Source organism: Melospiza melodia, chromosome Z, assembly GCF_035770615.1.
Source record: "Melospiza melodia melodia isolate bMelMel2 chromosome Z, bMelMel2.pri, whole genome shotgun sequence".
In the NCBI taxonomy this organism is placed as follows: domain Eukaryota; kingdom Metazoa; phylum Chordata; class Aves; order Passeriformes; family Passerellidae; genus Melospiza; species Melospiza melodia.
The window spans coordinates 36,562,903-36,575,558 of NC_086226.1; the positions used below are offsets into that span (position 1 = coordinate 36,562,903).

A 12,656-nucleotide genomic window follows, 5' to 3' on the forward strand; every position below is an offset into this window, starting at 1 on the left:
GAACTTAGAGAAATCACTGGCTTCAGTTAAACCATGGATTTAGGGTTTTCCTGTTCTGGTTATCTGTAAAATTGTTTATATTTTTTCAGATGAACACTTGTACCAGTAGCTGGGATTTATGTCTTGTACAACATTTTTTTTCCTTTTTAATCTCCTTTTCCCTTAATATATGATAACACTTTTAAACTTTGTTGATGGGAATATTCATGTGAACTTGGCAGCTGGAATCTGTTGAGTGTTGGTGTTTCAAACACTTTCCAGTCCATGCATTTTCTCCATTAGTCATGTGGTGATGTACTTTGCCAAGGGGTGAAATAAACTGTAGGACAGCAGGTCAGAATTAAGCATAGGTTTTCTAACACTGTGTTAGATGAAATGATTTTGTGTACTTGGAGGTGGAGAGTTCATTCAGAGTTTTCACACTTTTTTCTTAAAGAAACATGGTTATTTATTTATTTTTTTAAAAATGAGCTGACAGTGCAACATAGTGGGCAACAATCTCTTAAATAACATTTTTCTGCTATGTTTTAGTGTGAATTATTTGAAGTAAGGAAAGATCATACCACTAGAAAATGAATGCAGAGATTTACAGAGTTAATGTTGGCAACAGTCAAATTGCTGTCTTTTCAGAAAGGCTTGTGTTTCTCATTGAAAGGGGTTTTTCACCTTTTACTATTTATGGTAGATGCTCCTAAATAAGTTGTGCTGCATTGTTGTCATAAGGTAGTGGCGTTGATGTGTTCTGCCACTGCTGCTTTTCATGGAGAAAACATTAGATCCAGCAGTGATAATATGCATAGTTTGCATAATTCCTAAATGCATTCCTGCTTCTCATTTGGGCAGGAGGTTACTGATTTGTAAGGGCTTTCTTGTGATGATTTGGTATGTCCTTGAAGCATTGAGTATTATGGACTCCACTGGGGTAAACTAGGCTTGCCACATTTTCTCTGTTATTCCCATAAATGGTATGTTTGTAGCACTTCTGATTTACTTATTTGTTCACTAACTTTCTTTTTATTTTTTTCCCCTGCCCATGTCAGTTTGGTTATTTTTTCTCTTTCTAACATTGAAAAATGATACTCAAAACTACTTTGAGTTTAGGCTACTACTTCTTTTCAGATTCTTTCTACTTTCTCTGAATAAACTGTTGTAGTTCTTTGTCTTCTGCAAAAAAAAACTGCAAAAAAACTCTTGTAATTGTCCTTCTTTGTTTTCTGTTAATTTATTTCAAAATTTAGTTGAGAGTGTTATTGTATTGTATCCCTAAACAATATTTAACAAAGTAAACAAAGTTCTTTTGCTTACTAAATGTTATTGCCAATCCCACAATTGAAGAGTCTTCAGACTATAGTGTATTTCATAGGAAAATCCTTACTTTTAACTCATGGAATCCTTCTGAAATTTTTCATCTTCCATATGGATCAGTCTTTTTAATGCTATATGAGAATTTCTAGAATACGACGCAAAATAAAACACATTTAAGTGCTGTTTTCTTAGTTGAGTCTAGTTTATTATAAATCTTAATGTTGTATCTGGTTCATCTGTAGAAAAATAGATTATTCAAATTGCTCTTGTACATGATAAAATGATGGCTTTCTTTTTGTTATATGGTTTTTATATATAGCCAGTTTGGCGTTCTTTTTGATCCAGTTAATTTGCATTTAAATTGATAATTTGCCTAGCACCTGAATATTGCTTTTACATCACATCTCAGAACACAGAACTGACACAAAGATATGTTTCTCCTTTGAAGGATACAGTCAGCAGTGCCTGTAACAAAAGCAGGGAAAGTTAACTAAGGAGATAAAAATGAATTGCATAGAACACACAATATTGAATTAGATAAAATGTGGTTTTTCCTGGCCAAGTTGGAGCTTAAGTGCCTCTTCACTTCTACAGTATATTCCCGTTACAATCTGTGGTGGTGTTGCTAATTTGCAACTTGAAGTTTGGGGATGTGAGGGGAATAACTTATCATGCAGAATAACATCTTTAAATTTTGAAATGCACAATTAAGAATGTGCAGGATTGAGAATTAAGAACCATTGTGTTTTGTCTCAAGGAGTGTTTTGCTGAATGGAGTCTTCCTTGAGTAGTGATAACTACCTTCCAGAGCTTGCCAGTGCAGAAGTGGCAATTTTTGTTCTTGGAAATGCTTGTGAAGGGATGATCTGTGATTTCAGTCGGTGAGAGTGCACAATAAGCAAGCAAAAACCCTGGTGAACTGGTGGCTGTGTCTGAATGAGTGGAAAGAATCTGTAAACCTTCAGCTAAAAGACAGAACATCAGACTTTACTGTAAGGCATGGATACTGCCAGGTTCCTTGGCAGCAAGTATGGAAAAGGAAAGACAGTGATTTTGACTTAGCCAGTGAAGAAGGTACTGGTACAGTTTTCCTGAGAAAAATGGATATAGATTGCATCTTGGACAAGTCTAGAACTCAGACTGCTTAGAAGGAGGTATTGCAAACACAAATTCACTTAGGTCATCTGAAAGGAGGAGCAGTTTTATATTTACATCTGTTTTGACAGAAATCAGATGCAAGTGAAAACACCTTGACTGACAAAGAAAGACCTCAATGTATTTTCAGCATCTTTTTGAAAAATTGGTTAATCCTGTGTTCAACTGCAATTTTTAGGGTAAATAGCCACTCCTAAAATTCCAACCTGATGTTAATAGAACACTATTTCTGAGGCAAAGGCTCGCTATTCCTGGAACCAGGAAACACTTAAGGTTGTCATAGAAGCAAAGGACAGCTTTGCCAGAGAAACAAACTTAGAGCAGAAGATGCACATTTGGTGTGAGACACTACCACTTGTAATTTGTTGTGGCTAATCTGTCACAGACGTCACTGCTCTGTGATCCAGAAGAACCAAATGCCTGCAAAGTTGGAAGAAATAAAATAAAAAGCGTAACCTGCCACTGCCTTGCTTAGAAGGTATTTAGAATGGATTAGTGCAATGATTTGATATATTAATCTTATAAAGAGGGCAAGATTAGCTTGTAAAAAGCTCTTGCACAGTGTAATACCTTTCTCTGATAGATCGAAACAATACTTTACTTTGTCACTTGCACTGTTTTATATTCTTATTGCCACATCCAAATGCAAGATCTGCTGTCATCCCCCAGCTTATCTTCAGCAAAAATGTAATAATTACTTACGAAGAAATCCTTCAAATTCGTTCCTCAAAGCACTAAGTCTTGCTGTCATTGATGATGATAAGAAGGTGAATTGTGTGCCACTGCTGATTTTTTTCCTTCCTGCTGTTACTAATGCAGTGAAATGTTACAATTTTAAGCTGTTAAGGTCTAACACAGGTTACCAGAAAGCTGTCAGATATTCAAAATTTATGATGGATGGGTAGAGCAACAGTGTTAAAAAAAACCCCAACTCTTTTTATTAATCTTATTATACTTAACACCTCACCAGCTGAAGAATGCAACTGAAATTTGTTTTGAAAAGGTGCACTTTTCCAGACTACTTTTATGAGGAACTTGAAACTCTGAAAGACTTCTTGAATATTTGGAGATTGCTGTTGTTGGAAGATGAAGCAGATTTACTGTGATTGCAAAATCAACCTTGTATTAACAATATGAGCTGTGTCTTTGGCAGTTTATGAATGTTGCAACTTTTCACTGGTTGTTTAAAATTGAACCAGTAACAAGTAGTAAGTTAATGACATTTTTTCTTCCTTGCATATAGGAGACAAAATTCAATATTTTAAATTTTCTCTAACTTGCTGGTAATCTTTACAAGGAGTGTGAAGAAGTTAGTGTTTTCTAAGTCTAACCTCTTCTGTTCAGATCTATTTATGTTGGTTTTTTTTCCAAAGGTAGTAGGATGGAGGCTTTGACCCAAAATGTGTTTTATTTGTTCAGTGTGATCTGTTTATAAGGCTGAATGTCTGAACTGTGGTGAAGATACTGAACTTGTGCATACTGAAGTACCTTAGAGGTGTGTAGGACCAGGGGAAGAATCATAATTATTGAAATAATCAAAAAGCATTATTCTTGTCAAAACATGTTATTGATAGTAAAATGCACAGAGTAGAGAGTTTGAACTGATTGACAGCTGCAATTACATTCAATATATTACCTGGTTCTTAATGCTACATTACAGCAATTTAGCACAGCTTGCACAGATCTCTTAAACTGGAGGCAAGGTTTATTATATTTTGTGACAATAGTTTTTGAGACACACAGGGCCTCAAGGGGTCTCTGGTCCATTTAATCTGCTTTATTTTCTTGCAGTGGAATGAAACAGCCCTAAAACCAGCCTAACTTGAATTGGCCAGAGGAGGATTCCATGTAGGGCAAGGGCAGAAGAGCACAGTGGGATCCTCTGGGGCAGAGCTGGTGACTGAGAACCATGCAGAGTTGTAGCAAAGGCATCTTATTATCTTTTTAATGCCCCCAGGTGCTTGCCTGCTAAGTATGTGATCCAAAGGTCCTGACCCTGCTAAGTTTTTCCTTCAGCAGTCTGCATGCTTTGGATGCTGAGCAGTGGAACGAGGGCAGACAGGTCTTCTGGGTCTTCTGCTGAGACCTTCAGAAATGAAACACTGATGTACCAGAAAACTGAAGTTGATGCAGGTCATTTGGAGTTTAACTGAGATCTGAACTGGAGCCTTGCAAGGCTGAAGAACTGAGTGACTTTTGGTTTGGTATCATTTGTCCCTCTTTAAAGTGGCTGTGACAAAAGTAAAAGTGTTGTCTTTAACTTTTTAGTACAAATAATGTTTTGTATACCTAAGAAAGAAATGATTTCTCTAATCTAAGCTATAAGCTAGACCTAAGTCCCACGTAGAGTGTGTTTATGCTTTTCCCACCTGTTTTGCATAGAGCCAGTTGAGGAGCTGTGCTGTACTATTGCAAAGCTAGCACCATGTTGGTGAGCCTTCTCAGGAGGCAGAAAGTCTGTAGTGACACGGTCAATAATCTGTTAATTCCTTCAGGCTGTGGAAAAATCTTTGGGGTGGATGAGTCCTAAGTAATACCAAAAAATCATGTAGGAGCTGTAATAATTTAGTATGATCTGAGAGTGAAAAACATGCTTCAGTTTACTACATTTTAGTTTACTTTTTTTTTCTTGGAGGTACTCCAGCTGGAGAAGCATGAAAGAAGTGACTCATTTTAACATCATGATTGTAATAGATACGAAAAATGAGGATAGAAATATTATCCAGGAAGGATATTTGTTTTATTTCAGTACTTCTTTTGTTTATATGTATATTGTTTTAAAATCCAGCCTTAGAAATGCAACGTTTTGTAAATTGTCTTGTATGAGTTATGTACAAGTGGTTTTGCTTTATTTTTTCTGTTATACAGGGGGTGGTCTTGGTAGTTTTAACATCTTTAACAGTGAGTCATTATTCTTGTGGAGCTTCATTTGATAGTCAAAAGTAGTGCTTCATCATGGGATGCATGAGAATGTGCCAGGAGACTAATGTGACTTCAGGTGTCTACAGAAGCCAGTGTCTCTTATTTGCACTGCGGTAATAATGATAAACTACAACCAAAACACTCCGACTGAATAAAACAAACAAAAAAACCCCCACACAGATTCGTAGGAAACAAATTTAAAGCACATGTTGCAACTCAAACCCATGTACAACTCTTGCTCATACCATTTGGCAGCTTTCCCACAAGCATTGTCTATTACAGTATGACAGTGCCTACCATTACAAGTTATATGTTAGAAATAGAACACAATGACATTGTAAATATTAAAGAAAAAAACCACAGAGGGAAGTACGTGGGTTCTAACTTGCGGTAACATTTTGTTCATGATGAATGTGACATTTTAAATTGAGGGGAATTACTCAGCTTCATAATGCAATATTGTATGCAGGTGTAACTGTTCTTTTGTACGTAAGCACATGTTATGCTAAAAGAGGTTGTTTTAAAATGCAAATTCTGAACAGTTGCTGGAACTTCCTAGGAAGTACGAGAATTTGATACCGAGGCCCCTAATCCTGCTCTCCTGTGCCTTTGCATTACGATGTCTAATTGCATTGTTTCACACTATTTTTTCCTTCCTCATTCAGTGAACAGGATGGGCGGTACTCAGGAATTGAGCTGCTACTTGATATTTTAGTCCTTATCATTCAGTTAGCAGCCCAGGCTTTATTTACTGCACACCATTTAAAACTCTCTAAAGAATACATAATTATTCATTCCCTTATGGCCTTTTATCTAAGGTGCCTGGCTGAACTATTTTTGTCCATTTGTCTCATATGTGTTTTCTGGTCAATACCTATAGCTTTATCAAACCACAGAAGTTGAACTGTTCTCATTGTCCTGATTAGAGCATATCTGGGAGAAAACTTCCAAAAGGGGTTCCTCTAGAAGGCACATTTAAGCAGGCCCTCCACCAGCTGGTTTGGGAAGAAGATTTCCTGGGAGAAAAGTGGAAAAAAACTGTGTATTTAACAGGCAGAGCATTCAGCAGCACAGAAATTGAACAGTATTAAACAATAAAACCTCTTGCCAATCTGAAGAGATGACAAACTCAGAAAGCCTCCTTTGTGGGCTGTAGCTCAGCTCGCTTAGTCTCTTATCAGGCCCTCTGGTGCTGGAAATGCCACAGCCCCGGCTTGGCCCAGTGGGCCACAGGTGCTCTTCTGGGTGCTCAGTCCAGAGCAGGTTTAAATGGTTCCAAGAAGAAAAAATACTACAGTCCAGGAAACTTGTCTGCCTCAGCTAGCCAAGAACTAACTAAAAGCAAAGGAGAGCTCTGTCCCACTGTCTGTCCGTGCGCAGACAACACAGTCCAGGAGCAGAGTGTGGAGGAGTGAGTGCAGTGTCTGAAAACAAACAGATGAATGGGGATACAATTCAGCATCATAAAGTCACCCCAGGACACGCATATGCAACTTATCTTTCAACAAGGATGATGTCCTTCAAATTCAAATGTATCTTGACTGTGTATCCTCTAGGCCAGACAAGTTGTCCTTTTATTTGAATGCAGTTCATTCTCTCTGCTGGGCATGATTGGAAAGATAATGCTTAACTAATGTAGCATTTAGGTTCATGTAAGAAATAAAAAAAAAATTAGGGTAATTGAACAATGGAACAGATTGCCTGGAGAAGTTGTGGGTGTCCATCTATGCAAAATGTTCAAAATGATGTTCTGTTTGACTAGCAGGCTATCTTGTCAATCCCATAAGAAGTTGTTTGACTGTTAAACCATAGTCTGACTGACTATTTAACTGTTCTCAGCAAAAGCTGTAGAAAAGTTTGTTGTTATGCTAGTACTTTGCAGAAGATTGTAATAAATTGTAATTATTTATTGTGGACCAAACTATTATGCACTTAATCTTTCTTGTGTTTAAGAATATAGTGTAGAATGCTTGGTGGCAATGGTCACCTGTTCAGCTTGTGATCCTGTTATTAACAACTTTTGAGTACTGGAAAGAACTTAGTTTATCTTTATCTTTGGTTATATTTGACTCTTGCAAATTTTAATAATGTTGCCAGTGCATCATAGCTGACTGTAAGGCTTGTCCATAAGATCTGTCTGTTGCTTGAAATACTTTAATATTGATGCTACAAAAAGGTACAGACTTTTCCAAATGCTAATGTTAATATTTCAAATAAGAAAGGAAAGTGGTACATGTAACATCTTTCAGTGTCCCAATATACCACTTTTGTCTCTCTGCTACTGATGGGATGAGAGGACTGTGGTACTTGTCTCAAAAAGACTACCTCAAATGAAAATATTTTATTGTTAACACACTGATACTTTTTTCTGTTGCAGAAAGAGTTGAGCCTTCCAAGAAGAGGAAGTTTGTAAGTATATGACTTTTTTGCTGTTGTGCTTAGATTGTAGTATGTATTTTTGACAGTTTTAGAGTAGACTAGTTTTCTTTTTAGGGCAGTTAAAATGGCGGTTAAATGTGGCAGTTGTTCTGCCTGAGAATACATACAAAGAAATGAAAATTGTAAATGAAAACTTGTGGGTTGTTCAGTCACCATTTTTATGTTGATCTTTTAGAGAAGCTATTGGGATTTTAGAGAAGCTATATCAGGGATTTCCAAAGGGATGCAAAGTTTTTAAGTTCAGGGTATTGTTTTCTATTAAAGATTTTTCTTGTTAAAAATCAAGGAAGAAACATGTTTTCTTTGTGAATGATATAAAAGAAACTTGTCATGCTTATGGAACTCCATAAACAGTCCTGGATGAGAAGGTAGGAAAAAAGAATAGATGAGTTTACTAAATATATAGGATTGTTAAGCTACTATTTTGATTATGGAAAGACCATATATTCTTCTATAAATTGTTGCTTATAATAATAAGTACTCAGATGCTGAGTTCATTTAGATTTCTATACCTTGGCTTTGATTCTCCAGTGGTTTTGAGCTGTTTGTCTTTAAAACTTGCATTTTTTTATTTGCATCTGTTTAATTTCTTATTCTGTATTAGTAACTTGTTGAGAAAGTATTGGGATAAGAACATCACAAAATGTCTAAGGAGCAAACTCTGTTCACTTACTGCTTTCTTTCAAAAATAAGACTATAAGATGATCTGTAGATTATTGGTGACAATTTTGAGCAAAACCCTGTGCCCTTGCACAAGAGGCCGGTTACTTGGTTTCAACTTGACGGTGCTGTGTAGGTTTTAGTGATGGCAGATGAGATATGTGAATAACTGAAACTGTAACTGCTGGGAAAGTGCTGTGAAGTGCTTTGTTGTTCTGACTCAAAGAGCATACCAGAAGCCTGTACTTAATCGGATATCTGCTGTGTTGGAAAACCTTCTTGTTTCAGGTTTGGATGCATGATAATTCTTATGGTATATAGTAAGCAAACCCATTATGTAAGAAAAATCAAGAAAATAGAAAACTAATTCCTTGACAAGTATTTAATTATTTAAGTATTTCAGTGACAGAGAGAAAAACAGTTAAAGAAAATGATTTTTGGTTCATTCTTTTGGTGTCCTTCGTGCTTTATATTTAACTCAGTTAAAGTTAATGGCTAAACTGCTGTTCACTTCAGCTAGAGCAAAAAGTGGCTCTTAGAACTTGACCTTGCTTATTCTTGCTAGGATGTTTGATATTAAATGTTATTAGTTACTTTACTCCAAATCTGAAAATGACTGCATCTCAATCACCTCAGTTGCATTCACATACATACTGGTTTAGCTGATCACTGAGATACTAGTGTGCTTTTTGTGATGTTGCTGAGGCTTTATTAAACTGTAGTAGAGAACAGCATCTTGTCAGCATAATCATATCCAGTTATTGAAGAGCTTATGTTTCTGCAAATGGTTGTAGTGGGTTGACCCTGGCTGGGTGCCTGGCATACACCAAAGCTTCTCTGTCACTTCCCTCTGAAACTAGACTGAAGCGAGAAAATACAGTGAAGGGTTCATGTGTAAAGTAAGATAAGGACCGGGAGAGATCACTCACTAAATACTGTCACAGGCCAAACAGACTTGAATTTGGTATAGTGATTGAATTTATTACTAAACGAACCGGGATAATGCGAAATAAAATAAATGCTAAGAACACCTTCTCACACCTCTCCATCCTTCTCAGGCTCTGCCTTTCCCCTCTCAGTGGCACAGAGAGACAGTGAATGGAGGTTATGGACAGTTCATCACATTGTTTCTTCTGCTGCTCAGGGAGAGGAGTTCTTCCTCTGCTCTTGTCTGGGGTCTCCTCCATGTTCTCCATGAACTTCTTCAGTTTGAGTCCATCCCATAAGCAACAATTCTGCATGAAGTGCTCCAGTATGGGCCTCTTTCCACAAGGTGCTGTCCTTCAGGCCCAGCCTGCTCCAGTGTGCGTCCCCCACAGGGTCACGAGTCCTACCAGGAAACCTGTTCCAGCATGGGCTCCTCTCTCCATGGGTCTGGAGGTCCCTGTCAGGACCCTGCTGCAGCCCAGGCCTCCCACAGGGTCACAGCCTTGTCTCAGACATCCACCTGCTCTGGCCTGGGTCCCCTCCAGGGGCTGCACATGGATCTCTGCATCCCCTGGGGCCTCCATGGCTGCAGGGCCACAGCTGCCTCACCACGGTCCCACCACGGCTGCAGGGGATCCTCAGCTCTGGTGCCTGGAGCACCTCCTGCCCCTCCTTCACCAGCCTTGGTGTCTGCAGGGCTGCTCCTCTCATATATCTTTATTCTAAACAGGATGACCCCAACGTCTGGGAATGATTGGCATCCTACTACATTGATTCAGAAGGCTAAACAATTGCTTTATTAAACTATATTACACTATACTATACTATACTATACTATACTATACTATACTATACTATACTATACTATACTATACTATACTATACTATACAAAAGATACATAGTAAAGAAAAACTTGTGACTGTCTCCAGAGAGTCAGGACACAGCTTCGAGTGATTGGTTAACTAACATAAAAAACCATCACCAGAATCCAATTACCAAATCACTTCTTCCTAACACATTCCACATGCACAAAAACAACTGGAGCAAAGAATAGTGATAAGAATTGTTTTCTTCTTCTCTGAGGTTCCTCACTGTGATTTGCAGGAAGTATCCTTGGGAAGTTGTTCCCGCCTGCTTTCTGTGAAGAGAGCTGCGACTACATTTTGTTGCTCTGCTCTTCTCTGGCTGCAATTATTCCTGTGCAATAACTTTTTTTTTTCCTTCTTAAATCTGTTACCACAGAGCTGTTGACATAATTTCATTGGCCCAGCCTTGGTGAGCAGCAGGTCTGTCTTGGAGTTGCCTGGCATTGGATCTGCCAGGCACAGAGAAAGCTTCTAGCAGCTTCTCCCAGTAGCCACCTTCTAGCTCCCCTACTACTAAAACCTGGCCATGGTAACCCCAAAGTAATTTTAAAATTACTTTAATAGTGCTTAATTAAAAGGGCTCACACTGCTGAGGTTAGCAATAGCTGTGGGGTTATGTGCATGGGCCATGTTGACTGCTGTATTTGTATATTATATAAATGGTGACATGAAGATTGAATTTCAAGATGTGAAAAGTCCTGTGTGTTCCTTTGAGTAGACATCTAGAGGTCCTGAACAGTTCCAGGCAGGGACATCTCACACTGTCTTTTGGTGCTTCAGGCCCAGTGTCATGCCAAGGACACATCTTTAAACAGGACAGGGAGAGCTATTTCAGGGGTGAGCAATCTTAGCATAGTTGGCTAAACTGAGATAAAGAGTTGTGGTTGGCTGACAAGTGAGCTTCTCCATGCTTGGAGCACCCCCTGGCTGTGTTGGCTCAACTCTTTCTCTGGACACAGGCAGAATTGATCCGGGTTGCAACTTGCTTCATGCAGTTTCTTTGGCATGTTAAATTGCGCAACTGCACAAATGCTTCTTTCTGGCAGCAGGGTGTGATGGCTTGGAGGCAGGATGAATGGATGAGAGCTTTCTCTCAGGCTCACTCCAGCAGCAAAAAGACTTTATATAAACTTGGCCTGATTGTAAACCTGCGTGGCTGTTAGTATCCCACTTTGCAAGTCTATTGGAAAACTGAATAGGAGTGTATTTTTGCACACTGCTACAATTGGGATGGGTTATTTATGTCTTGATGGAATATTTTTATTGATTTATTTATTTTCACCTAACACTTCCAACCCTAACCCTAGCTCAGTTGGTTAGATCATGGTGCTAATAACACCAAGGTTGCGGGTTTGATCCCTTTATGGGCCGTTTGCTTAAGATTTGGCATGATGATCCTTGTGGGTTTTTTCTAGCTCAGACTATTCTGTGATTCTGAAATATCAAGGGAGATGCTTATGCTTAATGTTAAGCCAGACTCAGAAATACAGATTTAATTTGATCAGAATTAAGTGTTTCTGTTTGTGAAGCACACAGATCCTCTTATGAACCAGGAGTGCCTGATTGCATTTACACATCCCTATCCAAGGATGTACACATGTACACACACAAAAATAGCTGAGCATAAATTTACCGGTAAAAAGGTACTGTAAAGCTTTAAAATACCCTCAACATAATATACCTATTTTTTCACTGAAAAGGAACATGATGAATTACATTAAAACATTCCTTTTTCTAACACGTGATGTGATAAATCATAAAAGAGGATGTAAGTGGATAAAATCCATAGATTGTGTGTATTAGGGTGGGGTCTAGGGGTGACTTAGTGTGAGTGCAATAATTGTGTAATTAATGGTTATCTGGCAAAAGTGATGGATGTATATAAGCATTTTTAAATCAGCATTGGCTGTGTCTTCTTGTTCATTTTATGAACAGAAGTTGCATTCTCAGCGAGTAGAATTATTTGTCTTTGATTTTGTTTCCGTAAAGTTTCACTGTATCACACACACAAAAACTGTATCACATACACAAAAAGAACAAATAACCATATAACCACCTATTTTATTCTGCTGCCTGAGAAAGTTCTTACACATCGAGAAAACTGGCAGAAGAACATCATGTAGGTAACCACTGCTAGACAGCACAGCTTGAATTTCTAATAAACTAAACCTTGAAAATCTGACATACTGAGGCAGCTTCTTGTTCACTGTTTTTTTCCCCAGTGTCATTAATTTCAGGAAGTTCAGTTTTCTTCAGTTAAGGAATGTCTGAAATTTGTTAAGAAAAAATGTTAAAAAGGAGTTGCAATGTCCTGATGAATTGCATGATCTAGGCTGCTGTATGCTGTATTGATGAATTGATTTTAATTTGGCAATGATGCT

The 12,656-nt window shown here is 38.0% G+C and overlaps 1 protein-coding gene across 3 annotated transcripts in view; it reads left to right on the forward strand.

The window, feature by feature from the left end:
• The window catches only part of MAST4 (microtubule associated serine/threonine kinase family member 4), a 276,434-nt gene that overhangs the window by 126,807 nt on the left and 136,971 nt on the right, over positions 1 to 12,656 (forward strand). For all 3 annotated transcript variants that reach the window (XM_063180836.1, XM_063180838.1, XM_063180842.1), the window contains one exon: positions 7,760 to 7,791. In XM_063180836.1, the coding sequence (XP_063036906.1) occupies positions 7,760 to 7,791 (32 nt within the window). The remainder of the gene's footprint in view (positions 1 to 7,759; positions 7,792 to 12,656) is intronic.